This window comes from Mizuhopecten yessoensis, unplaced genomic scaffold, assembly GCF_002113885.1.
Source record: "Mizuhopecten yessoensis strain PY_sf001 unplaced genomic scaffold, ASM211388v2 scaffold11145, whole genome shotgun sequence".
In the NCBI taxonomy this organism is placed as follows: domain Eukaryota; kingdom Metazoa; phylum Mollusca; class Bivalvia; order Pectinida; family Pectinidae; genus Mizuhopecten; species Mizuhopecten yessoensis.
This window is the reverse complement of record NW_018408902.1, coordinates 575,345-603,248: the sequence shown is the minus strand read 5'-3', so window position 1 is coordinate 603,248 and position 27,904 is coordinate 575,345. Positions and strand designations below refer to the sequence as shown.

Here is a 27,904-nt window from a genome sequence, read left to right as displayed (position 1 = left end):
CTATACTACGTAATTGTAATGGGAAGAAAGGTAATGTCTTTGATAGATCACCTGACAATGTCTAGACGTCTGTATTATAAGCGGGCTATAGGACTGTATTAGCTATGTTTATAATAAACGAAAGACGAAAACAATATTGATATAGTAATATCATACATGTTTGTAAATGACATGTAGCATTATATTATGGCATGCTATTGAAGAATAAAATGTTACAATATATGATAGTTTCTGATCATTTACGTTAAACATGAAGGCTCAAGATGTAAACATCATCTCACAGAATCCTCTTGATTTAGTATGAAAAAGTTAGCGATTGGTTTATATTAGTAAAAGATGTGTGTCATTATTGTGTATTATAGTACTTATTATTTTAAGTGTCAATTATTATACGTAATTCAAAACATATGTTAGAAGACATTGCTATAATAACACTGTGTATGCTATTTACGAAAAATTAACCTTCGCGATTGGTTCCAGTCATTATTATACAGGCATAGTTATGTGATGAGATAGCTAGAGTTATAATTCTAGCTGCCCCTCAGTGAAAGGTATTCCACAGACGAATCCTGGATTCTGTTGAAAAGAATTGTCATAAGAAAATAAGAGTGTGACATTTTCCGTTTGACCAGTCGTTAACTGGGATCTTGACATCTTGTGCGGCGGTTCCTCCCGTCCTTGTAGTAAGGATTTGTACTCTCGCCTATCTTAAGGAGTTCTTATAAGCTGCTACACTGTAACAACTTGTGTTCAGTTCTCGTGCTTAATATTTGAGTCATTAAAGTAAAGGATACATAAAATGTAATTAGCTACTGTAATAGCAAAAAAGGTTCAACTTTTTAGAACTTCTGAGCGTATCCTCGATGATGCATATTCTCCTTTTTATATATACGCACAAAAAGAGATGTTTTTTAATTCCCTCATCAGTGTATTCATAACCTATCTAAATGACCACATTCATTATATTTGGATTACAACTTTGGTAAAGTGTAATAGTGGCAGCGGAAAGTTCCCGAGTTCGACTCCTACATGCAGTTTTCGATTGTTCTTTTATGTTTTCTAATACTCGAATTTCGAACAGCTATAATTCTGTAAAAAGAACCATCTCAATATGTGGTTTATAAGAAATATCTGAGTACAAATAACAAATGTTTCATGGTCGCGATTATGACAATAATGTATGTTATGATTTACACTCTTTGCATGACAAAGGAAACAGACGTTTTCGAAAGCTCGCAAAAGAAGTATTAAGTTCCTCAATGTGTAAGCCTTTAACCTTTAACTTAGTTGCCTGTGTTGTTTAACATGTGTTAGCCGTTGATAAAAGGGAGTGTACTCCTACGGATCTGTGGTGTGTCTCGTTCCTATTATACCACGTGAAACTTAAAACTGCATAAGCACATATATATACACCATAAACATTATCTCCGAAACTCTTCAGGTTTCTTAGCTTCTTTTGTCAGACTGTTGTCATTAAAACGCTTTGCGTTGACCGAAATAACTCTGGGTTGGGTCCTTGTTTGCTTGTTGGCACGGAACTTTTTTGTCGGTTGGTAGGTTTCGTTACTGTGGCTAGTATCGCTAATTGTTCAAACACACGTGTATCAAAAGGTTATATAATTAGCATTTTTCTAACGTCTTTATATCCCGTATTGTTAAAAATCATATTTAGTCAATTTGCATTCAATTAACATAAAACAATAAAACAATTTGTTGAATAAGATAATTTATGATGTTCGTGTTGTTTTCTATTGCGTACATATTTCATTTGTGTCTTTTGTAAAGAGACTGTGACCTTTTTTTAACAACAAAGAAGGAATTTGGATTTTTATAGAGAATCTGTCACCAGTGTTTATCTGATATAATGTATTTGGTTTTAGTTTTGTTTGGGATTACAGTTTTACGCTCTCAAAACCATCCTCACTGGTGCCTAGAGACACTACCAAAACGGGTGCAGCAGAGAATCAAAGAAAATAAAGAGGTCTCAGGTGTTAATGAATGAAATATGATTAAAATGTAATAAATCAGGCAGTAGCCAATTACGAGGCAACATTATATCCTGGAGTAACGTTAAAATAAAGGTCGTGTGACGTAATACAATCACCGATGGAATTCTCACCTCATCTCTACATCAGCTACTTATTCATCTCTGCTTATAATTCCTATGTAATAAAAACACTAACCCATAGTCTGACTTGATAGTGATAGTGTTTATTTAGCAACAAGTGTAAGTTACATCAATTTGTCTAATACAATATAGTCTCTTGATGTGTTTTAGTAAAGACGTGTGTTATTAAAAAGATAACCATGATTTAAAAGATTTCATGGTTTGTATGGATTGTGTCACGTGTTCTATATAACTGGTATAACTGAGCATAGGCTACACCCGACAGAAGCCACTAAACCATTGGCAAGAATATTTTACTATCATTATTACGACGACCATATGAAATGAAACCGACAAAAGCTCTGCTGCAAAAAAAATCATAGCGAGAAATTCTACCAAAAATACTACAAGATTCTTTCTTCAATGTTCAACAGTCCCTCCTTTCTACCTTCCAGGACTCTTTGTATCCAAACCCTATACAACAGCACAATCCTTCACAATTAAAATGGTTCTGCATCTTCACATTTGGATAACTTTTCATCATAGCCTGTCGACCATAAATTGTTTATCTCTCTCAACTTTCCTTAAAATTATTTATTTTTCAATAAAACAAGTAACTCTCACAATCAAAACAGTCTATATGTTTTAAAAACAACAAATGTGAAGAAAAAATAGATAAGGACAGGCTTGACAACCTAGTGTTTTCTGTATGTGATTTCAAACAAATCAAAAACACAGATTATCTAACATATACGTATTGATTTGTTGTTTGCTTTTGAATCCCAACTACTCAACTACGAGTGTTTACATTACTAAGATAACGACCCGAAAAGTAAACCACAACGGTGGCTTTTGTGTTCATCTCAAAACTTCCTAAATCTTATCTTGACAATTATTGCTTGTGTTTCTTGTCATCAAATGTTTGTCAAACTGTTAACATGTACGCATGTAGTTGTGGCTGTAAATCAAATTTATCCTGATAAAATAAGCTATGCATAATTTTCTCGTACTAATTGGTAAATAAATTATGACTTTACAGACGGATGTTAAAGCTTTGTTAAAGTAGCACAACCATACAACACCACTGTGTATCATATTAGGCCAGGAAAATCAATACGGTAAGGTCCCAGCATCCAAACAGTTTAAAAATCATTGTATGCTGCAATAAAAACGGAGAGAATAGTTCCAAGATTTGTCAGTCTAAAATCATGCTCGCTCTTTGTAGTTGCATTACAAAATCTGAATGAGTTGTGTGCACATTATCCCAGAAGTGCTGACGTTTCACTCGGTTTAACCAAGCCTCAACTTGGGGCCACATCTTGAATTTGAATCCTGTCCACTCCAATAGCACCAACACAGTTGCCACTGCCGTATCGGCTAGAGTCAACCGACTTCCAGTCAAATATTTATCCATTGAGTTTTTGAAGTACTTTTTCTCGATGATTTCCAGGTGTTTTGACACCTGTCTGAGTCCGTGTTCGATCATTGACTCGTTAGCCTCCTCCGGCGACAGTGCGTACTTCTCCAGGAATTGTGGGTAGATGTAGTTGTACCCTATCGCCCTGTAGAAAAGAAAAATACCTTAACATCAGCAAGTTGAAAAGGAAGATTATTGAAATAATTTGTGTGGTATTTCAAACAATTAAATGTTTGTAATTGAGTGACTTAATGAAACATTGCTGATGTATCTGATTAGCCGAAAAAAACACCACTTATGTTATATATATGTTATCAGAGAAACGTGAATATGTATATATATGTTTGTATATCATCAACAAAACTCGATCATTTATTGCTACCATAAGTAAGATACATGTAACGATTTCTATGGGAGGCACTAACTATTGTCTCTTATCACGAGACACATTCTAATCGAATCAGAATTAAGTTTTTTTACCTGAACGGGATGTTTTGTTTTCACACCATGTGATTGGATTGTTATTTTACTTTAATGTATTAACGAACAAGTGGTAAAACTAGAAATTAACTTAATCAGGACGTTGTTTGCATTATTCTCTAGATACAGTTTCACTTACAAATGGTAATTTATTTTGATAAGGTGTCGAAAAGGAACAGTTTGCCGAAATATTTTTGGTGATAATGGTGATGTTTTTAGCAGTTCCCTGTGATATCTAAATGTTGCATGATTTATTTCATTTGTTTCTCCTTTTTTACAATATTACTTTAATATGTGCTATACCCAAAATAACCACTTAGACTAGTTGGCTATGACGATGACCATTTACTCGACTTACCTGTGAAGTTCGCCAAAGGCCCAGCTGATAATGGACTCACTACTCATCTGTTGCTGGAGACTCAGGCCAAACCCGGCGTAGTCGGTGTACCGCATCGCCAGGTACCGCAAAATGGCGGGGCTGAAAGTGAAGATAATCAGTCAGTATTTGGGGAGACAATCAAGGTATGTCTTTTTCCAAATCAATTCCTACTTAAGTTGGACTCAATGCAACTATCAAATGTAACCCGTTTCATTTGCCGATGAATTTGACCAGATTAACATTGCCTGTGCGTTTGATTTTGCGAAGGGAGATAACCATTGCCATGTTTAAACAAAGAATTTTTATTGAAGCTACACAAGAAATTGTTTAAACAACCAAAAACGATCAATCAGCAAAATAGTATCAGCTCACGGTTGCTATCGGTAGTAACAAGTCATGTGCTGCCCTAGAAATTCTCCATCCAGCTTCCTATTCTGCCTATTGTGTCAGTATCAATCCCCGGTACAAATCGAAAACTTATATCAAATGCAATCGACCAGCCCACTGCCATATCAAAGTATTCCTTCCTTTCAAGCAACGTCTGGTGTCCTGTCTAATGCGCCATTCAATTACTGCAGCTTCTCATTCCAGAAGATGGAGAACCTTGAAATTTAGCTGCTCTCCACATTGAACTAGTAAAAAGATGGATGCCGTAGACTCGCAGCTGAGCCTGTGCGCCAAGTCTAGATATTATTCTTCCCCGATGACGCGTCAGAAAATTTGATATCTTATGAATTCATCAACAAAAAATAAATATGACATTTAAAATATGGTTTTGTGGTTTTTTCTACATTGTTTGACTGTATTAAACTATCAACGTACACCATCACGTAGACTTGCACAAGCTCCAGAACCTGGGACAAACTATCAGAATTGACTTCACAAGTTCCAGTTATTTTAAAAACACACGTTGATTGGAAAAAAAGGTTTGAATCATGCTTTGGTATATTTCATGGGGTGATGAATTGAGTTGGTGTTGAAACAAACTTGCAGTTCATTAAATTTGTTTCAAGACCAACTCAATTCATCACCCCATTAAATCGACCAAAGCAAGATTCAATCCTTAAATAAAAGATGTTTTGAGGCACTGAAAACGTAACATCATTTCTGTGTATATTGGCAATGAACTTATAGCTATTTAAGGAGGGGCGAAAAGAAGGGAAAGAATATGATAAAGCGACGATGGTAATGGTTAGATGACAATTTCATAATACAAGGTGATAAGAGACGGACCAGAAAACAAGGCGAATTTATTTTACGAAATGCTATTTATTTTTGTTTTTACATAAGCAAACAGAAGAAGATGTGTGAAATCCGTAAAACGCAAACTTCACAAGTATAAATTGTATTTGACATCAAGGATTAAATGGCCATATATTATGTTGTTGTGTAGTCAGTATAATGAGATGCTGAGTTTTGGAAATGAACACATTACACACACGTTTAATATTTTCAATGATTAATGTTGTCATCAAGTGCAGGCCTAACTAAACATGTATACTTATGATTATATTGTGTAACCCATCTCACTGATACACAATAGAATATGTCACTACTTCATATCATTGTGGTAAAATGTTTTAACAAAGATCGGTATAAATGTTGGACAGAACGTTCATATCGAACATTGGTTTTGAAGGTACGTCTGGGGGATCCTTCTGACAACGCGGATGAGCAAGGACTAGCAAACAAGTAACTTAAGAATGTAATAGGAAGTGGAATTTCTTTTTAAACATAATTGGATTCAAAACACCTGACACTTCTGATTCATTAATTGAGAAATCAGAAGGTCGAACTTTACAAAAGAAATGCCCTTTCAATGTTTAATATTAGAACCTGATAATATTACATGAAGCTTACAGACATACCTATATATGTTTATAACCTATATGATTTATTCTTTATTTGCCATTAACAAAACATCATGATAAGTTGTGATCATCATATGGTTCAGAGCTGTCTGCCTATTGTCAGGGTCGTATACAATCAACAGAGGGCAGAACCTTCACCTGCATGTCTTAGGAAATACAGCGTTACAGTATACGAAGGGTGGGAGTCTATTCAAAGCGGGACACAACAACGTAATAGATATATCCCATAAGTCTGTTCTGGCATTACATCAACTCAATTTAATGTTTTAGATGATAAAATATTATATAATTACTACGTAGAAATATGAGTTCTTATATTATTTATTGTACGCTGAGCTGTGACACACTAATTTAAAAAAAATGAAATTGAGCTTTTGAACTAGTTTATAGCCAACCATACTGTGTACTCGAAACAGTAATAATCATCGGATAAAGTGGTCCTTAAAACTCTACAGAATACATTGAAAAGTGTATTTAATTAGATCGGCGCGCCTTGTGGATTATTGATACTCTATATTGATCACGGCATTGTCTGTCCTGACATTTAAGCATTGGATTGTTTTTGTATGGTATATTTATATGATATATTTGAATGACACAGCTTTGCAATCAAACAACATAATGAGCGCTAGCGCATTATGATTTGTTTGCTTGCAAAGCTTTGTCATTCAAATAGATTATAAATACCATACAAAAACAGTTCAATACTTATATTTACGTTTTCTCTACCTCCTATGGGTTTTTTTTAACTTATAATTTATATTTAAAATTAAAAATGCCGTCCACACAATTTCGTTCAATAGTTTGAACAGCGTATGTTCGCGTGCTGATTGGCAAACAAAGTAGTACTTTGAAATTTTAACAAACACTTCAATTTTATTCGACAATTCAGTATCAATACAATTGCGTATGATATGTTTATAGGGTGACTTAAGTTTATCAATAAAACTCTGAGCTGAAAGTTAGATTTGAAATTTTGATTTTTCCCCGGAGCAAATTTCGGGCATGGTAAACACCGTAAATCCGACCTTGACCTCCACGAGGGAGTTATTTTTGGAAGTTAATTCGAACTTTTCTCTTTGCTCATTTTGTGAAGAATCCAGACGTGAATTTAGTTGTTGATTGTATGGGAATCTGACTACAGTCGGTAGATTCTATAACAGCCTCGTTATTTGACATGTCGCCAGAAACTGCGGAAACCGTGGCTGCGAGACGCGTGAAACTGATAGCGTTTGAAGTGAGTGATTTTGCGACGGAGCACAGGGCCGTCAGGGGTTCGTTACAAATGTCTGAAATGTTTATGTGTGCTTTGACTCATATCAGTAGGTCTGTAACATATGTGTCAGTAGGTCTATAGAATATGTGTATTTCAAACATTTGAAAGAACCCCTGTTGATCAATGCAGTGTAACGGACGATATTTCTGATAAATTGCATGAGTGTTAAAATCGTTTCCATTGCCGGCATTGGTGATTTCAAACGATGTGCATTTTGTACGATATTGCAGACATTGGTCTTGTTTTTGTTGTAATAAAAGTATTTTTTATTTACTTTTTTCTTTTGTACATAAATTTACAATGACATTGTCAAGTCTCACAATGCCCAGCGATATTTCAGCAGCCGTCATGTTTATTTACATTGGACATTGTAGTTCCGGTCAGTGTTGTATTAATACGCTAAGAATTGTGTCTCGTCATATGGAGAAATGACGGTCACTTTGCTAATTTGCATAATCCGTCATCTTGGATAAAATGGCGGCCATTTGGCCCATTGGGTAACACTATAGACTTTAAGTTTTTGCGTTTATCGGTTGAATAGTAATCCAGATATTATTTGGCGGGATGTCAAATTTTCCTACACACCGTCTAAATATTGGTTACAAATTAATTAGCGCGATCAATTAAAAACTCGAGGTTCCTGGAGTAGATGAACTTTTGAAGCGAGGGCGCCTTATATGTTCTATCCAATCTAATACTGGAAAACGACCAAATAGCCATTTTCTGCACTTTCGATCGAATTTTTCGATTCTGTCTCCATGACCTAGATAAGTTGCCGAGATTCGCTCGGTAACTTCCGGTTTAGAAAAACAATTTTTGAGGTGTTTAAAGATTATTTGGAATATCCGAGGTTCCTGGAGCAATTGAAAAGTGGATTTTCTTAAATTTGACATAAAATCAGAGGGGCACCATAGGGGATTATGTAAAAACATCGTATTCTTCTGAAAATGAAAGGAGTCTCCATGTTTTTGTGACACTCTCTCGACTTGAAAGAGGCACCAAAAGGATTCATTTAAAATATTTACTTATTCAATCCTTTCAGATAAACTGAATTTGATATATATTACTGTGGGTAGAATTACAAGAATGCTATTGTACACGAATGGCCACGTGATTCGAAAAACGTAACTTACACCTTCTCACTGATCTTACATGTTATATGTAAATTATTTAATATTTCTTTTTAGGTATTTTTTTTTCCAGAACATGCCGTGACATAAAGTGTGTCCCCCGTTTCAGACAACGTTGTTTAATAAATGTGTAGACAATCTTTTATTCTAAGTTGGTATCACATATGAACGTACATGTACGTGCTCGATCACCTAATCATTTTTATATGTCAAAATAGGAGCAAAAACGGATTTTCAGGACGAAAAGTTAAACCATAATGATACATGTACTTGAAACTAAACGATATTTTTTAATTGATAAGTCAATCCGTCTGCCTTATTGTTGAATGAAATATGTAAATTTATCAGTCGTTCCAACTAACTATATCAAATTCAACATTTGAAAAAGAACCGGTATTCTGATACATATATTTATATATAAATTTAATCCTTCTCTCCGGGATAGTCTGGTTCACGTCTTGCACCCCTCATCTGTTACATATTAATATACATAGTCCTCAGCATATTAAGTAACATCCGTCAGCCCGTGATTATTCTTTCCTTATTGTTTTACTGTACTACTGCAATATATATGAGATTGCAATCGTCATATTTGGTCTTGTTTTAATCTAATTATGCAACTTTTTTAAGATACCACACCTTTTAATTTTGTACACAAGTTTGATCACAACTTATAGGCTATAGATTCACTAGTTGGAATTTTAGTTTAATACCAATCGTTTAGTTGAATTACATTAACCCTTCGGGGGCCCCTTGAACTTTCGCAAATTTCTGATTTTAAAATACCAGTAGTTTATATAGTGTAGACGTAATAAGTACTAAATGCACATTGGTTATGCTCCTTCATCGGTAGTATAGAATGTGCGAGAATGACAGCTGTCTGGCTATATATTCTATATTTTTCCTTATATTAAGAATTTGTGTAACTCCCGTTCCCATTGTCTTTGATAAATCTCATCCAATGTGACCAGTTGGTTAATTTTATTCTACAGAGTTGTCTTAAAATAACTAAAATTAGTCTGGGATTTTTTTCTCTCTCTGTGGGTTGCCATGGTGGCGCGGAAGACCACGTGATCAAACATGCTCCGCCCCTCATTAATATTCATGAGGAAAAGTGGCCCTCATTTCTCCACATGTGCTACATGGTAATTAAAGTCCCATCAACGACACAGCTTTCAAAGAGGCTATATAGTGACAATGCCATGCAAATGTAAATATATGACTTTTAAATCACCCTAAAGACGCCGTGTAGATTCTCGGAGGGTTGTTAGTCTGAGGTGCCGTGGAAAGGACGTAAACTTAGGTCTGACATTATAACACCTAGCCCCCGTCCTCATGTCCAACTGCTAGTTCAAAACAGCATTCATACTTTCTGGTCAAAATGATTTCTTTTCAGAATTCTATAATTGTATATTTAAAACCCCATTATCTCCGCTAATCCCCCATGTTTTTCAACAATTCGCCTCTTCAATTAACGTTGGAGTACTATGGAAGAATATGTCAAACTGAAATTTATTCTATTAAGATAACAATTTCACGCCTGACGGATTAACAAATTAAACTTTATCCAAAACGATCTTGAACCAACTGAAAGTCAAGACGCCATTCATTGTCGGAACCTTGTCAAATCATCATAAATTGATCGAAATCAGGTTAACAACTTTGGCACGGCCTACAGAGTATTGAATAGGGATATTATACACGGATTTTCTCCATGTGGTATCCGGGAACCCCAAATGCAAATATCATGACAACAGTAGCCATTTGATATTAGACGCCGTTATATTTTTTATGTAAATGTTATTGCTAGACCAGAAGCTAGGGGGATACCTTGGGTGACAGTATCAGAGCAGTAAAATGCGTTTCCACAAATGTTCAATATACAGTAGATTCAAACATTTTGGAAACAAATAATCAACTTTGGCCACGAGCGCCTTTCGTTAATTATTTTCCACATTTTCTCATCCTCGTTATATATTCCTGCATCATACACACACATATGTTGATTATTTCTTTAAAATAGAGACATAGTAACATAGGGCAACATTACGGATAAATCTGGATATGCAAATAAAACCTAAACAGAGGTAATCTCATATGGATAATATCGGACACCCGTGGTTGCTATATTGGAACAAGGAATAACAACTTTTGAAATATGAGCCTTTCAATGGTAACGAGCACGTAAGTGAATGTAGATTTGGTACGGATTTGATCATTGTCAGTCATACAAATATGTTTACTATAAATTAAACGTGTCCATATACTGTACCACGGGTTAGATAGTTAATGGGACTAGCGAGGTATTATCTACCTGTACCGTAGACAACAATTACAGTCACGGGTTGATTACAAAGTGTACACGATCTATTCAAAGGTATGACGAGAGCATAAGAAATTGTTCCACTGTATTTCATTTCCGTTGTAAACATAACCGAGTAAGCGATGTAAGCAGGAAGTGACATAACGTTAGTCTGACCGTTCCGTACCTGAACTTATCCCTGTCGGACAAGTACATATCGTCTGTCTTTAATGGATTTGACAAGCTACATTGATTGTTAAAAGCAATAAAACTTTCCTGAAATTGATCCGGTCTTTGCTCTTACGTTTCAAACTTTTTTTTCGTAACATTCCTGATTTGATGACGAATCGATAGGTAAATAAATGGATGTTGACTACAATCGTAGACAGCAGATTGACATTTGTTTTGCATACGACAAAATCCTGTGTGTTCTGAATGAAATATGCGTTTCTTACGCGTTCGACGCGTTTTAGGTACTACTGGTTAAGCGTTCTGAGAAACACAGCTAGCTGTTAACAACAAAATGGAGTTGACGAAGTTTTGGTTTAATGTTGGGGTAAACAAATGAAGGCTTTCAGTGTCATTTCTTACTACTGCTCTCTTTCTCTCTTTCATAACAATCCGGCAATGTGACATTGGAATATAATGGAAAAGTGTGCTGCGTACTAACAACTACTGGGCACATCACATCTTCAATATCAATCTGACTGAAAACATTAAATGTGTGTACACCTGCTAATGACGAACAGATAGTTACAATGTACCACACACGTACTTCTGAACACGAATTATAACACATCTGATAGTCGTAAACGACGTTGCGTCCTGCCATTGGGTCAAGGTAGATGGATACAAAGTAAGGTTGCCGTACACATCCCATTAAATGAAAAGCAAGGGGGACAACTCTCTACTGCAGTGAAATGTGTACAAAGTGTGCAATACTTACCCCTCAAACACAACCACCTCTCCGTCCACTAGGAGTGGCACTTCCTGATGAGGCTGGGACCGAAACACCGCGGGCAGATGCTCCGTCCCGTGGGAAAAGTCCACATCCACAGACACGTGTGGGATTTCATTCTGAAACCGGAAGTAGATTAAAGTGATTGGATGCTTGTTGTACAAGGCGTAATGTTTAATAAGCATGATGTCTCGTGGTAATTAAGGGATTGTTTATCAGGCAAATGTATTTTGTAAAACTTGCTTAGTCGAAAACCAATTCAATTTCAATGTACTAACTATTTAATAATTATTCCTTTGTTTATCGTTATTTTGATATTTACATGTATAAATCTAGTTTACATAAATATTTATTGCAAATCACGAATATAAATGTTGAACAAATTAGAAGTTTTAAAATATCTGTTTCCGGTTCTTCAGCTTTCAGTCTCGGACAACATCTGTACTCGGTACTTCATTTATTACCCTCCTTTCTGACAAAACATTCAACATAAACCTGGTCTATTGTACATGAAATTATAAATCATTACACACCTAAAGATTAACAACCATAGTGTAGTATTTTTTTTAACTTTTTATTATTTTTGACTTTTAACAGAGTTTAATAATCACACGTGAAGTAATTCAATGCGCTCATGTTTAAGTTTAATTTACAAACGACCAGTTTAAATTATGGCGTGTATAATGAACCAAGGTATCGTATTTCAGGATGACATGCCGAAAGTAAAGCGTCAAACCTAAGTGGTCGTGCATGTTTGGACAAAAATTCTGAATTTACAATAATACATGTTTAAACAACATACAGAACTACATTCTAAACCATTTATGTTTTTTACAAACGTATTTTAGCATGTACTCGACAATGACCGTTGCATGATCTTTGATCCAATATCGGTCGCACACATGTTTGATGTCAATGTATTCCATACCGTCTGTACAGTGGTTCCGACCAGCGTGCACTTTAACTATGCGCAAATAATATGTGGAAATATACATTCAAGTCACATCAAGAATTTCGCACTAGAATTCACACTGAAGTTAACATCGTATTAACATTTCCTGGTTCTAAAACTCGCTTTGAATTTGAATTTAAATACCCACATACAAATGACAATGTTAGAAAAAGTATTGATAGCGTGTCATGGCTAGTGCACATATTGCAGAGCTGACGATGAGCGTGAGAGTCGGACCACATACAGAGAAGGTAGACCGCACCTCATTGACAGGTGGTGTTTAAACCACTCACGTGCTGCAGGTATCATACCATGGGATTAAAGCAGGTAAACACCACTCCGACCCTCACGGAACGGCACACAAAACTGCACGTATAATATAACGGAATATCACAAGCAAATATTGGTTCGTCGTTTAAAAATATATTTTTTCAGTACGAAGAGAATATTTAGAAAGGAAGTGTATTATGAGGTGAAGTATATCACAAGGTTGACAGAATGTTGGTCAAATAAATGACAGGCCAGACCCGGATTTGATTATTTTATGCGACATTTTCGAATCCAAGTGATCATTTTTCACCATAATACCATACACTCACAACAAATAAATAATAAATTCGTTTTTTGCTTGTTTGTTAACACAAAAGTTGATATTATTTCATCAGCATTTTATTTGTATCTTCTGCGTTTCTAGAGAAGGCATCCAATGCACTCGCTTGTTATGGTACAGTATCTGATGCACTCGCTTGTTATGGTACAGTATCTGATGCACTCGCTTGTTATGGTACAGTATCTGATGCACTCGCTTGTTATGGTACAGTATCTGATGCACTCGCTTGTTATGGTACAGTATCTGATGCACTCGCTTGTTATGGTACAGTATCTGATGCACTCGCTTGTTATGGTACAGTATCTGATGCACTCGCTTGTTATGGTACAGTATCTGATGCACTCGCTTGTTATGGTACAGTATCTGATGCACTCGCTTGTTATGGTACAGTATCTGATGCACTCGCTTGTTATGGTACAGTATCTGATGCACTCGCTTGTTATGGTACAGTATCTGATGCACTCGCTTGTTATGGTACAGTATCTGATGCACTCGCTTGTTATGGTACAGTATCTGATGCACTCGCTTGTTATGGTACAGTATCTGATGCACTCGCTTGTTATGGTACAGTATCTGATGCACTCGCTTGTTATGGTACAGTATCTGATGCACTCGCTTGTTATGGTACAGTATCTGATACACTCGCTTGTTATGGTACAGTATCTGATGCACTCGCTTGTTATGGTACAGTATCTGATGCACTCGCTTGTTATGGTACAGTATCTGATGCACTCGCTTGTTATGGTACAGTATCTGATGCACTCGCTTGTTATGGTACAGTATCTGATGCACTCGCTTGTTATGGTACAGTATCTGATGCACTCGCTTGTTATGGTACAGTATCTGATGCACTCGCTTGTTATGGTACAGTATCTGATGCACTCGCTTGTTATGGTACAGTATCTGATGCACTCGCTTGTTATGGTACAGTATCTGATGCACTCGCTTGTTATGGTACAGTATCTGATGCACTCGCTTGTTATGGTACAGTATCTGATGCACTCGCTTGTTATGGTACAGTATCTGATGCACTCGCTTGTTATGGTACAGTATCTGATGCACTCGCTTGTTATGGTACAGTATCTGATGCACTCGCTTGTTATGGTACAGTATCTGATGCACTCGCTTGTTATGGTACAGTATCTGATGCACTCGCTTGTTATGGTACAGTATCTGATGCACTCGCTTGTTATGGTACAGTATCTGATGCACTCGCTTGTTATGGTACAGTATCTGATGCACTCGCTTGTTATGGTACAGTATCTGATGCACTCGCTTGTTATGGTACAGTATCTGATGCACTCGCTTGTTATGGTACAGTATCTGATGCACTCGCTTGTTATGGTACAGTATCTGATGCACTCGCTTGTTATGGTACAGTATCTGATGCACTCGCTTGTTATGGTACAGTATCTGATGCACTCGCTTGTTATGGTACAGTATCTGATACACTCGCTTGTTATGGTACAGTATCTGATGCACTCGCTTGTTATGGTACAGTATCTGATGCACTCGCTTGTTATGGTACAGTATCTGATGCACTCGCTTGTTATGGTACAGTATCTGATGCACTCGCTTGTTATGGTACAGTATCTGATGCACTCGCTTGTTATGGTACAGTATCTGATGCACTCGCTTGTTATGGTACAGTATCTGATGCACTCGCTTGTTATGGTACAGTATCTGATGCACTCGCTTGTTATGGTACAGTATCTGATGCACTCGCTTGTTATGGTACAGTATCTGATGCACTCGCTTGTTATGGTACAGTATCTGATGCACTCGCTTGTTATGGTACAGTATCTGATGCACTCGCTTGTTATGGTACAGTATCTGATGCACTCGCTTGTTATGGTACAGTATCTGATGCACTCGCTTGTTATGGTACAGTATCTGATGCACTCGCTTGTTATGGTACAGTATCTGATGCACTCGCTTGTTATGGTACAGTATCTGACGCACTCGCTTGTTATGGTACAGTATCTGATGCACTCGCTTGTTATGGTACAGTATCTGATGCACTCGCTTGTTATGGTACAGTGTCTGATGCAGGAAAAAGTTTCTAGGGAAGAACTTATCTCAACTCATCATGGAAACAGATACGTAAGGTCAATGTCACGTTTCTGAGGAAACAGCTTGTTGTGAAAACTTGTACTGATAGAGATAGGAAAATGTCGCGTTTCTAGGGAAACAGCTGCATCCTGTAACAGAAGTGTGTTGTTATACTAGAAACAGATAACGTTGTGGCAATACATACACAAAGTGACCTTGACCTTTCAGCCGTTGAGTAGATCTTCCTCGGGGGCAATAGTTGACATTATATATTCTCTTTCACGCAAACGATGTTCAATATAGATAACATTTTCACAATTACTTGAAATTGTATATACGTTATAATGTGGGCGTATCCTTATGGAGATAAGTACAAGTGTACTTTGATATATGTATGTTTCTAAAGATGTATCTGTACGTGATAAACAGTGGACTGGTTAGTGGAAGGTCACAGCGAGAGCACAGTTGTTTCACGGACAATAACGATTGAATTAAAGATCAAGACTTAAAGACATTGATTATATAAATCATATACATGTACCAGACATACACCAGCCTAATTCTACAACCTGTGGGGCACAACATATAGGTTCTATCATTCATGATGTCGTTATTCACAGGATTTTTTTTTATATACACAAATTACAGCATAACGTTAGATTATACAGGATGAAAAAATATCCAGAGGTCAAATATGACAGGATTATGGAAGCGGTCAGATTAAACAGGATGTAGTAACACACAGTGGTCAGATTAGACAGGATATAGGGACACTCAGGGGTCGGATTAGACAGGGTGTAGGAACACTCAGTGGTCAGATTAGACAGGATGTAGGAACACATAGTGATCAGATTATACAGGATGTCGGGACACTCAGCGGTCAGATTAGACAGGATGTAAGAACACTCAGTGGTCAGATTAGACAGGATGTAGGGACACTCAGTGGTCAGATTAGACATGATTAGACAGAATGTTGAATCATTTAGGGTAGGATTGGACAAGTTTCTCTGTATTTGTTATACTTTTCTCAGAATAGTTCGTGTACCCTTATACTCTGTGTAACCTTTTGACAGTGACCGTGTACCCTTTATTCACAATGTTTTATTGACGTAGATTGAACAGTCAGATTAATTAAATAAAAGGTTAAGATAAAATCGATCTATGAGTTTGGCGCCCAACACTTACTGGCACCATGTAAAACGCTAAACCAATGAGTGAAGCTCATGAATAAGAGGCGCAGCAGTTCAATGTCCAAAAGAAGTAGAGAAAAGGTCCCTCGTCTTTCTAGTTTTGATTTACTGATACTTTTCACGTTCGACAATGAACTTGCTGAAGTTTCAGATAGAATATCTTATGCTTTAACATTGAATTTAAAAGTAAAGAATCTGATGTTTAATATATAAAAATTCTTCCACTGTCCTTTCACTCATTGTCCGTTTTGCTTACGTTTTCTAATTCATGACGTCATTAAATCAAACATATGGATTGAACGGATTATTTTAAACATTCATACCGGTATGAACACTGATCAGTTACTGTTGTGTGGTGGTCGGGTGGCGCAGTGAATTACTCACTCGCCTTTCACCAAAGCGGCCGTCGTTCGATTCCCTGATTAGACATAGAAATGACTGGCTCTCCCACGTGGTAGTACCCTTTTCTGGATGCTCCGATTTCCTTTTCTCGACCAATGGGGTTTTCTCCGGGAACTCTGGTTTCCTTTTCCCGATCACGTGGGGTTTTTCTCCGGGTATTCCTTGACAACGTGGGTTTTTCTCCGGGAACTCTGGTTTCCTTTTCCCGACCACGTGGGGTTTTCTCAGGGAACTCTGGATTCTTTTGCCAGATCAGGTGGGTTTTTCTCCAGGTACTCCGGTTTCCTTTGCCCGATAACGTGGGTTTTTCTCCTGGTATTCCTTGACAACGTGGGTTTTTCTACGGGAACTTTGTTTCCTTTTCCCGACCACGTGGGTTTTTCTCCGGGAACTTTGGTTTCCTTTTCCCGACCACGTTGGTTTTTTTCTCAGGGAATTCTGATTTCCTTTTCCCGTTCACGTTAGTTTTTCTCCGGAAAATCTGGTTTCCTTTTCCCGACCACGTGGGTTTTTCTCCTGGTACTCCGGTTTCCTTTGCCCGATCACGTGGGTTTTTCTCCGGGTACTCCGGTTTCCTTTTCACGATCACGTGGGTTTTTCTCCGAGTATTCCGGTTTCCTATGCCCAACCACGTGGGTTTTTCTCCAGGTTTTTCCGGTTTCCTTTGCCCGACCACGCCCAAATGACACTGATCCAATTGCGTTCATAACCCCTAGAACGCAATATGAGGACTTTTAGAGGGAATGTTCATAACTGGCAGAATACTTTGATATTTTAAATGGCATTCGAAGGGAAATTATGAAATATTTTGTTTGTCACAATCTTCGATTAAACAGGGTTTAATGTCCTATCAACAGATAAGGTCATTTAAGCACGTGCCTCAATGTGTGTTGTGTATGGTGCATGTGTGTATGTGTACCGGAGACAGGGTGTGTTGTTGTATATGTGCCTCCTTGTGATAGTGCGAATCAGATGCTGACTTATAGTGATATCTCACTGAAATACCATGCAGAAGGCACCCAGCACAGCAATCCGTCTGGTCATATTTAACTGGCATGGATGGACCAGTTGTTCCGATTACCCTTTATGTTGAACGTTAAAAAAGGAGTACCAACTTCCATTGTTAAGGACTTTGGTATGTCCAGGCCTGGAAACAGAACCCGTTGCCTACCTCACCTGTGCGAACGTTCAACATCAAGTGAGGTTTTGCTAAACAAGGTTCTAGGAAATAAAAAGGAAAGTAGAAGTAGAGAGAAACAAACTTAGAACTTTGAAATCAGGGCAATAACACGGTAAAAAACAAAATGGTTCTGTAGTTTCTATGTTCATTGGTTTAAACGAGAATGAACTATTTTTCATGTGTGAAAAATATGATTATTTTGATATTTCTAATTAAATAACACTGACACCTATCAGAATAATTGCCGGTAAATGAATTAAGTACTGTGTGTTTCGAATCTCAAGGGAAATGAAATCAAACTAATCAGTCTACGATTATTTACCTTTGTTGAACACCGTAGAATATACATCTCAGCGAAAAATATGTTTTAAAGAATTCTATTGAACAATCGATGTCTTTGAATAGATATAAGTGGGACATCAAATTCTCACACTCCGATTTAATTATACGTTTTTGGATGTTATATATACAACCTGGGCGTACTTTAAATCGTCGATCCCGTTTTTTTCTTTTCGTGTCAACTTTTAAAATTATCTTGATAATGTAGAAGAAACTATAATTAGGCTAAGAACATCCATTACCACTAGCTCTATAGGCTATGAACGTGTATGTCCGTACGTAACGGCTGATTAACTGTGTGTATGGCTCTAACGTTAGTATCCCTATTTGTACCATTGTATATACTCTGTATTATAAATAATATTATGATATTTATTGTCTTATCCTTATTAATAAATTCGTATAATTTTCTGACATAAGTATTCTGATCAATACCCTACAATACAGATGTTATTCTATATATCCATTTACGTTAGTTTCCCTGTGTGCACCTCTAAAGAGATTAACTCTGTATCATTTTCTCATAGTATCTTCCCTATGTGAATCTCTTTACAGATTTACTCTTTATAATTTCCTCTCGTTAGTTTTCCCCTTGTTTGCCTCTTTAGAGATTTACTCTGTATAATTCTCTCTCGTTAGTTTTCCCCTTGTTTACCTCTTTACAGATTTACTCTGTATAATTCTCTCTCGTTAGTTTCCTTGTGTGTTCCTCTTTAGAGATTTACCCTGTATATATCTATCCCGTTCGTTTCCCCTTTGTGTACCTCTTTAATGATTTACTCTGTATAACTTCCTCTCGTTAGTTCCCCTATGTGTACCTCTTTAGAGATTTACTCTGTATAATTCTCTCTGGTTAGTTTTCGCCTTGTTTACCTCTTTACAGATTCACTCTGTATAATTCTCTCTCGTTAGTTTCCTTGTGTGTTCCTCTCCTCTTTAGAGATTTACCCTGTATAGATATATCCCCTTCGTTTCCCCTTTGTGTACCTCTTTAATGATTTACTCTGTATAACTTCCTCTCGTTAGTTTCCCTATGTGTACCTCTTTAGAGATTTACTCTGTATAATTCTCTCTCGTTAGTTTCCCTATGTGTATCTCTTTAAAGATTTACTCGGTATAGTTTCCTCCCGTTTGTTTCCCCCTAAGTGTACCTCTTTACAGATTTACTCTGTATAATTCTCTCTCCTCAGTTTCCCTATGTGTACCTCTTAAGAGATTTTACTATGTACGGATCTATCCCGTTCGTTTCCCTATGTCTCCCCCCCCCCTTCCCCCCCCCCTCCAGCGATTTACTCTGTATAATTTTCTCACGTTAGTTTCCCCCTTGTGTACCTATTTAGATATTTACTCTGTATTATTATATCTCGTTAGTTTCCCTATGTGTACCTCTTTTGAGATTTATTCTGTACGGATCTATCCCGTTCGTTTCCACTTTGTGTACCTCTTAACAGATTTATTCTGTATACTTCTCTCTCGTTAGTTTCCATATGTGAATCTCTTGACAGATTTACTCTGTATAATTCTCTCCGTTAGTTTCTCTATGTGAACCTGTTAAGAGATTTACTATGCACGGATCTATCCCGTTCGTTTCTCTAAGTGTACCCCTTTAGAGATTTACTCTGTATAATTTTCTCTCGTTAGTTTCCCTAAGTGTACCTCTTTAGAGATTTACTCTGTATAATTTTCTCTCGTTAGTTTCCCTAAGTGTACCTCTTTAGAGATTTACTCTGTATAATTTTCTCTCGTTAGTTTCCCTAAGTGTACCTCTTTAGAGATTTACTCTGTATAATTTTCTCTCGTTAGTTTCCCTAAGTGTACCTCTTTAGAGATTTACTCTGTATAATTTTCTCTCGTTAGTTTCCCTAAGTGTACCTCTTTAGAGATTTACTCTGTATAATTTTCTCTCGTTAGTTTCCCTAAGTGTACCTCTTTAGAGATTTACTCTGTATAATTTTCTCTCGTTAGTTTCCCTAAGTGTACCTCTTTAGAGATTTACTCTGTATAATTTTCTCTCGTTAGTTTCCCTAAGTGTACCTCTTTAGAGATTTACTCTGTATAATTTTCTCTCGTTAGTTTCCCTAAGTGTACCTCTTTAGAGATTTACTCTGTATAATTTTCTCTCGTTAGTTTCCCTAAGTGTACCTCTTTAGAGATTTACTCTGTATAATTTTCTCTCGTTAGTTTCCCTAAGTGTACCTCTTTAGAGATTTACTCTGTATAATTTTCTCTCGTTAGTTTCCCTAAGTGTACCTCTTTAGAGATTTACTCTGTATAATTTTCTCTCGTTAGTTTCCCTAAGTGTACCTCTTTAGAGATTTACTCTGTATAATTTTCTCTCGTTAGTTTCCCTAAGTGTACCTCTTTAGAGATTTACTCTGTATAATTTTCTCTCGTTAGTTTCCCTAAGTGTACCTCTTTAGAGATTTACTCTGTATAATTTTCTCTCGTTAGTTTCCCTAAGTGTACCTCTTTAGAGATTTACTCTGTATAATTTTCTCTCGTTAGTTTCCCTAAGTGTACCTCTTTAGAGATTTACTCTGTATAATTTTCTCTCGTTAGTTTCCCTAAGTGTACCTCTTTAGAGATTTACTCTGTATAATTTTCTCTCGTTAGTTTCCCTAAGTGTACCTCTTTAGAGATTTACTCTGTATAATTTTCTCTCGTTAGTTTCCCTAAGTGTACCTCTTTAGAGATTTACTCTGTATAATTTTCTCTCGTTAGTTTCCCTAAGTGTACCTCTTTAGAGATTTACTCTGTATAATTTTCTCTCGTTAGTTTCCCTAAGTGTACCTCTTTAGAGATTTACTCTGTATAATTTTCTCTCGTTAGTTTCCCTAAGTGTACCTCTTTAGAGATTTACTCTGTATAATTTTCTCTCGTTAGTTTCCCTAAGTGTACCTCTTTAGAGATTTACTCTGTATAATTTTCTCTCGTTAGTTTCCCTAAGTGTACCTCTTTAGAGATTTACTCTGTATAATTTTCTCTCGATAGTTTCCCTAAGTGTACCTCTTTAGAGATTTACTCTGTATAATTTTCTCTCGTTAGTTTCCCTAAGTGTACCTCTTTAGAGATTTACTCTGTATAATTTTCTCTCGTTAGTTTCCCTAAGTGTACCTCTTTAGAGATTTACTCTGTATAATTCTCTCTCGTTAGTTTCCCTAAGTGTACCTCTTTAGAGAATTACTCTGTATAATTTTCTCTCGTTAGTTTCCCTATGTGTACCTCTTTAGAGAATTACTCTGTATAATTTTATCCTGTTCGTTTCGCCTTTGTGAATCTCTTTAGAGATTTACTCTGTATAATTCCCTCTCGTTAGTTTCCCTATGTGTACCTCTTTAGCGAATTACTCTGTATAAGTATATCCTGTTCATTTCGCCTTTGTGAATCTCTTTAGAGATTTACTCTGTATAATTCTCTCTCGTTAGTTTCCCTGTATGTGTACCCCTCTAGAGACTTACCCTGTATACTTATGTCGTATCAGTTTCCCCTATGTGATTCTCTTTACATAATCACTCTGTATAATTCTATTCGAAGCAATTATGATAACAAACAGCGACATTACGGTTTTCGTTGACAAAGTCAACTGTACAATATATTGCACCAACTTAGAATCCCCTATTCAAACCGTTTGATTGGCAGTCATTCACCCAGTGTAGTGTATCAAGTTTTGATTGTCAAATATTTGAATTTAAACATCAACAACCATCTATCCCTCAAGAAACATTGCGATACATGGCCTAGTTATGTTGACAAGTAACGTTTCCACTTGAATTTTTAACTTTTCGATTATCTTTGTATTGACAGATGACTTCTAACGACAAAACACAACAATATTAAACAAAGAAGCTGTGGTTTTAAAATCGAGTTTACATTTTACATTTCTTAATCAAATACTTCATGCTATTGACAATCGTTTTACAATGTACACACGTTGTTGCTAGTAGCTAGGGATACTTCAAATCGCCTTATATTTCTATGTGCTTTAACGTCAATATTTAACTTCAGATATAGGGCAACAATTTTACTTCACACGGGATTTCATTTCATTTAGAACTCGACACACTTTTCTCACATGGTTTCCGTGATAGCCGCTTCGTGAACCCGTTAATCCATTACATAAAGGGTATATATAATCCTCGCTCTCCCGACTTTGTAACTTTTTTTATTTGATACACTGCCTTACGCAGTCATCTTATGCTTGCATACCCCAACCCCTTTGATCTCTTACCTGACATAGAAATCTTCTCACCTTCATAGACTTGAAACCTTGACCTACCCTTGCACAAAACTTCATATATCAGAACTAGCTTAGACACTTTTCCGACCAAACTAATGAAACACACTGGGCTAACTCGGATATCCCTTTTACCTAAGTTGGAAACCCCTCTTATCTTATTTTGAAAATCCTGTCAACCAATCCGGAACTCTTCTTACCTAACCGTAAAAACTCTAAATGGAGAGAAGTTCTTGCCCATCTTAAAAATGTCTTTTACCTAAGTTCGAAACCCCCTTACCTTACTTGGGAAACTCTCTTCCCTAAGTTGGAAACCCCTCTTACCATACCTTCCTCAAGTTAAAAACCCATTCTACCCTACCTACCCCAAGTTGGAAACCCGTCTTACCCTACCTTCCCTAAGTTGGAAACCCCGTTGACCTTACCTTCCCTAAGTTGGAAACCCCTCTTACCCTACCTTCCCTAAACTGGAAACCCCTCTTACCCTACCTTCCCTAAGTTGGAAACCCCTCTTACCCTACCTTCCCTAAGTTGGAAACCCCTCTAACCCTACCTTCCCTAAGTTGGAAACCCCTCTAACCCTACCGTCCCTAAGTTGGAAACCCCTGTTACCCTACCTTCCCTAAGTTGGAAACCCCATCTTCATTACTTGGAAACCACCATTACATGACTTGGAAAATTGTATTACCTAAATTGAAAACATCTCTGATCTAACTTGGAAACCTGTCTATCTTGAATTGGAAACCTTTCTGAGTTAACTTTGAAATCGATTGATTAAATATTAGTCTGTCGTTAGATCAGATGTCAAATTATTTTAGTTTCACTTTTGAAAAAATATCATTTGAACTCAATAAATTTGAAAACAAAGCATACGAGATGAAATGTTGCACCAATTTAACCTATGTCAAGTCTCTATAGATACATATGTACAATTTATAAAACAGTTTTTTTTTAAATTACCTGTCGTTGGGCGGACCCTTATTTCTCTGATATTCTAATCATTATGAAATCAGTGTGAAATATCTTTTAATCCCAGACGAAAGAGTCTATTTGGGTAATAAGCTACTCAACGACTTAAATAGGGGGCGACCTTTCGTTGTTGTGTAAGTTTGAATCATAATCTATGTGAGCCGAGTTTAGTCTGGGTAAATACACCACAGAACGTAATTAAAATGTCCTATATCAAATGGAGTGGAAGTTATGTTCAGCACGGCGGGTTATAATAGATGTGTTTTGATGTGGTATAACGTTGTTGCTGTGAATATTAAATATGTCCCAGAAACCTGTCAGCTTGTTTGTATCATTAAAATTTCTGACGGCATCAAGACACCGTCGGATATGCGAAAACATTTTTTTTTATCAAGGTCAGCTCGAACAAGTTTTAGAAATATAAAAATATCAATTCAGATTTATTAAGTTCCTTTAAGCTTTTGACTTAGGATGACAGCTACCCCATGGTGCTATTATACTAACCTTACGGTATTATAGCTCAACTTCGATTCGTACGTCATATAAAAAAAGTTAAGTGTTGACAAAGTTGATATTATTTTGTAGGTTTTATACCAGATACCAAATGACAGGAACATGAAAATTTACATATCACTACATAAAACAGAGAAGCAGAGTGATTTATTAGAGTTTAGGGTTTATGCTACCTTACACTTTTTTTTCTGAGTGATTTAAGTTATCACATTAATTATCATCATTGTGTTTAAGAATGAATCAATCAACACCTGGACAGACGTTTCTGAAATGTCATTTGACTTTAGAGAACATGTATTCCATTTAAAGTAGAAATTGGTCGTGACACGAACTATATGGTATTGTTTTTAATTATGACTATCTAATATTTTCTAAGCACCTTATCGTGCCATTTTATCATTAAGGTCCTTACTAACCGATCATATAACATATTTTACGTTTCATTGGCACATATTTCATTGACACAGAGTAGTCAAAGGGATTGGGCATAAGTTCTTACAACTTACTTGGCTCTCTAGATCTCACAGTCATACAATCAACAACACGTACAAACATATGTTATGTACTTAATAACTGCTGTGTAAAATAGAAATAAAAGGGAATGAGGCAAGAGGTGAAAAGGTTGACCAGAGGAGAGAGATTTCCTGGTGCCATTAGTTGTCCACGTAATTGTTTAAAACCCTTTTTGAATTGTGAAACTCTTTTAAAAAGAAGATACTTTTAATCGTAATGTATCATTTGTCCTTTATATGCTTGACATGGTGATGACGGAGGAGACCTACCCAGGACCACAACCAAACATGTCACCGATGACTTACCTGTTGTAGGTAGAGGAGAACCGCCCGACAGGCTGGCGAGATTCGGATGATGAATACCTCTAGAGGCCCCCGATGTAAGCCGTTCTTCCTCCTCCGAGGGCTGTTCTCTCCATCGGTTTCAGAGTCACTCACGGTTGTTGACATTGCTGACGTCACATATATGACATCACACTAATTAATTCTAATTAATCAAAGTATACACCTTTTTTTACAAAAAATACTGAACACACGTTTAAAGACACCCGTTCGTTCGCTCGATTTCATCCATTAGCAGGAGACACACGCACCACAGTTCCAATCAATTTAAATGTAATTTCTATTTCGTATATATATCCTCTGGCATTTAAAGCTATAATAGAAATTCACTTCCAATAGCGATTGAATACATCCTTTCCCAAGGGCTTCGTTTGCTTACACAATATAATGTATAACGATAAAAGTTCCCATACAGTATACATGTATTACCCTTACTGAGAATCATGTATAGTAAAGTCTGCAAGCTATTTGTGCTATTTACACTGCGGTGTGTAGCATGTTCACAATCAGCCAAGCGTGACGTGTTTACCCGCGACCATAACGATAGGTACAAATTAAACTATCTGATGAATTCGACAGGTAAATGGTGGACAGTTTAAGTCCTACCTCTATTAACCAGTATAACATTTCTTATGTTACGCGGGTAAGTAGAAGTCACAACAGCGACACCTGAGTGAGCATCGGTCTAAAGAACTAACGAACCAGTCCTGCTATAAACGCCAACGTCAAAGTGGAATGTTTTCCTCGGCTTTAAATGCCCTATAGTTACATTATTAGTGTTTACTCTGTAATTTGGCCATTTCACTAACAGAAAAAAAACCAACACTTTTTATCAAACGTCTCAATAGTTTGTTAACGAAGTTAATCCAACAAACAACAGACAGGTGTGGATCTCCAGCGCGTGATGTCATCCAAAGCAACTAATCCTTTATTCCATAATCAAATACCATATATATGATATATACGTACATTGTATTATAATTCAGTGTCACATGTCAATATCACATTACAACAATAGCTTTTACATAATAAAATTTCTATTTTATTTATATGGACACAAATATTGTCATCCAGCCATGTTTGGCTAATGAGACATTAAGTATATATAAGGTAACCCATCGTATCGAACATAATTTGTTTTTACACATAACTAGAACACAATTCCCTACAGTACATATGATACAAAATTGTAGATAACATATTCTATTATTCTCTTTATTTCCTCCAATTTGAAGAATATATTTAAACAGAATAATTCGCACATATTTACATTACAAAAAATCATATTGAATACACATATACAGACTGAATTACATTGATGTCATACATTCAATAAATATCGTTAATAAGTGTATATATCATGAGGTAATACATACATATCATATTAAACATTCATATTTTTTTTATTAATTTTATTTGATTTATATTAATCTTTATCAGGATGTGAAATTATATCTACACACTACCGGTAGTATAATTTGTGCATCTTTTCGACAGCTGCTACTGATTTCAATCTAAATTCATTCATGTCTAAGACATTTAATTCGTAAGTCATTTGACCCCCAATTAAAATATGAATTAATTCGTGATCTGTCAGAGAGTGTATGTACGCACTCAGCAGTATACCAGTATCACTAATATTTGCGATAGAGCACCACAACTTGTCCCTTGGATGTTCAGTATAGCTACACATAAATATAATATGAGCTAATATATCTTGGTAATATATCTTGGTAAATATTATCACATCTATGACATAGCTCTTTGGCTTTATTATATACTAAAGCTAGAGAGGTCATTGTCTGTCGTCAAATGGTAAGATATGGGTTTTTTCGAGTAATATTGAAAACAGTTACCCTTTGGCGAGGAAAGTATATTATCATACAAATACAAAACATCACATTATACACAAGTACATCATAACCTATAACGTTAAAAGTATGAATAAGAACATCAATTTATATGTAAAACATTCGAACTTTTATATCAATTAAAAAGACTTCGTCGAGTGAAGATTGAATATCATTATCCTGTGGTAAAATAGAACATCACAGGATTCAAGATACTAAATAAAGCTCGTAAATAGAATGGACTGCACAACCATGAGAACACAGATTGGTCTAGTTCTCTGACCCACTAGTAGATGACTGTAGCGTCATGTTTCCATACACAACAGGTGGGATAAAAACAAGTACTTTTGTCATTTGTCATTGTTTGATTTTTACCAGCCGTTTTGCGTTCGTGTATGCAAATATGAAGTTTGTGTGGGCCGTCAAGACTAACTACCATGTGGGTCTGTATGTTATGTCGTATTAAATACAATTTCGCCTTTTTCTCGCGCTCGAGTTTCCTAGAACATATTGCCTTCATTCGGTGCCTCTCTAAAAGGTATCAACCATAAGTTACGAGTGACTGAAAACCAGACGATAGCAATGACACGTTAACCTGATAATCGTCACTGTTATATATGGGAGATATGATTCTTTGATTTCCCGAGATTATAACCATGTTTCTCTCTTTGTCCGTGTGACACATGACTAATCTCGGGAAACAAAATTTCATGTTTCCCTATACCACAAAGTCAATAAATGTATGCAATGAAGACACTGTCGGACTGTGGTGCCTTAGTGCAGATATGTGGCGCAAAACGCCCTAAACCTGTGAACAATATGCATGTATACATAATCAG

The 27,904-nt window shown here is 36.4% G+C and overlaps 1 protein-coding gene across 2 annotated transcripts; it reads right to left on the bottom strand.

Annotated features, from left to right (window-relative positions):
* Positions 1 to 2,192: 2,192 nt before the first annotated feature.
* Positions 2,193 to 26,125, bottom strand: LOC110466835 (glutathione S-transferase theta-1-like). 2 transcript variants are annotated; one of them, XM_021523608.1, is made up of 4 exons: positions 25,180 to 26,125; positions 11,909 to 12,039; positions 4,363 to 4,482; positions 2,193 to 3,669 (listed from the first exon to the last, which is right to left on the bottom strand). In XM_021523608.1, exons 1-4 carry the CDS (start codon positions 25,321 to 25,323, stop codon positions 3,303 to 3,305), a joined length of 762 nt encoding a protein of 253 aa, XP_021379283.1. In that variant the 5' UTR covers positions 25,324 to 26,125; the 3' UTR covers positions 2,193 to 3,302. The 2 variants fall into 2 exon arrangements, with proteins under 2 accessions (XP_021379283.1, XP_021379284.1); XM_021523609.1 differs by lacking the exon at positions 25,180 to 26,125 and adding an exon at positions 12,787 to 12,991.
* Between the last annotated feature and the right edge of the window lie 1,779 nt (positions 26,126 to 27,904).

Bases quoted from the DNA above. Each gene is read 5' to 3' on its own strand.
- LOC110466835 (XM_021523608.1), bottom strand. From the start codon at position 25,323: ATGTCAACAACCGTGAGTGACTCTGAAACCGATGGAGAGAACAGCCCT. The intron at 4,483-11,908 runs GTAAGTATTGCA...CTTCACTTTCAG, and splicing joins GAGGTGGTTGTGTTTGAGGG to CCCCGCCATTTTGCGGTACC. The intron at 3,670-4,362 runs GTAAGTCGAGTA...TCTTTTCTACAG, and splicing joins GCCTTTGGCGAACTTCACAG to GGCGATAGGGTACAACTACA.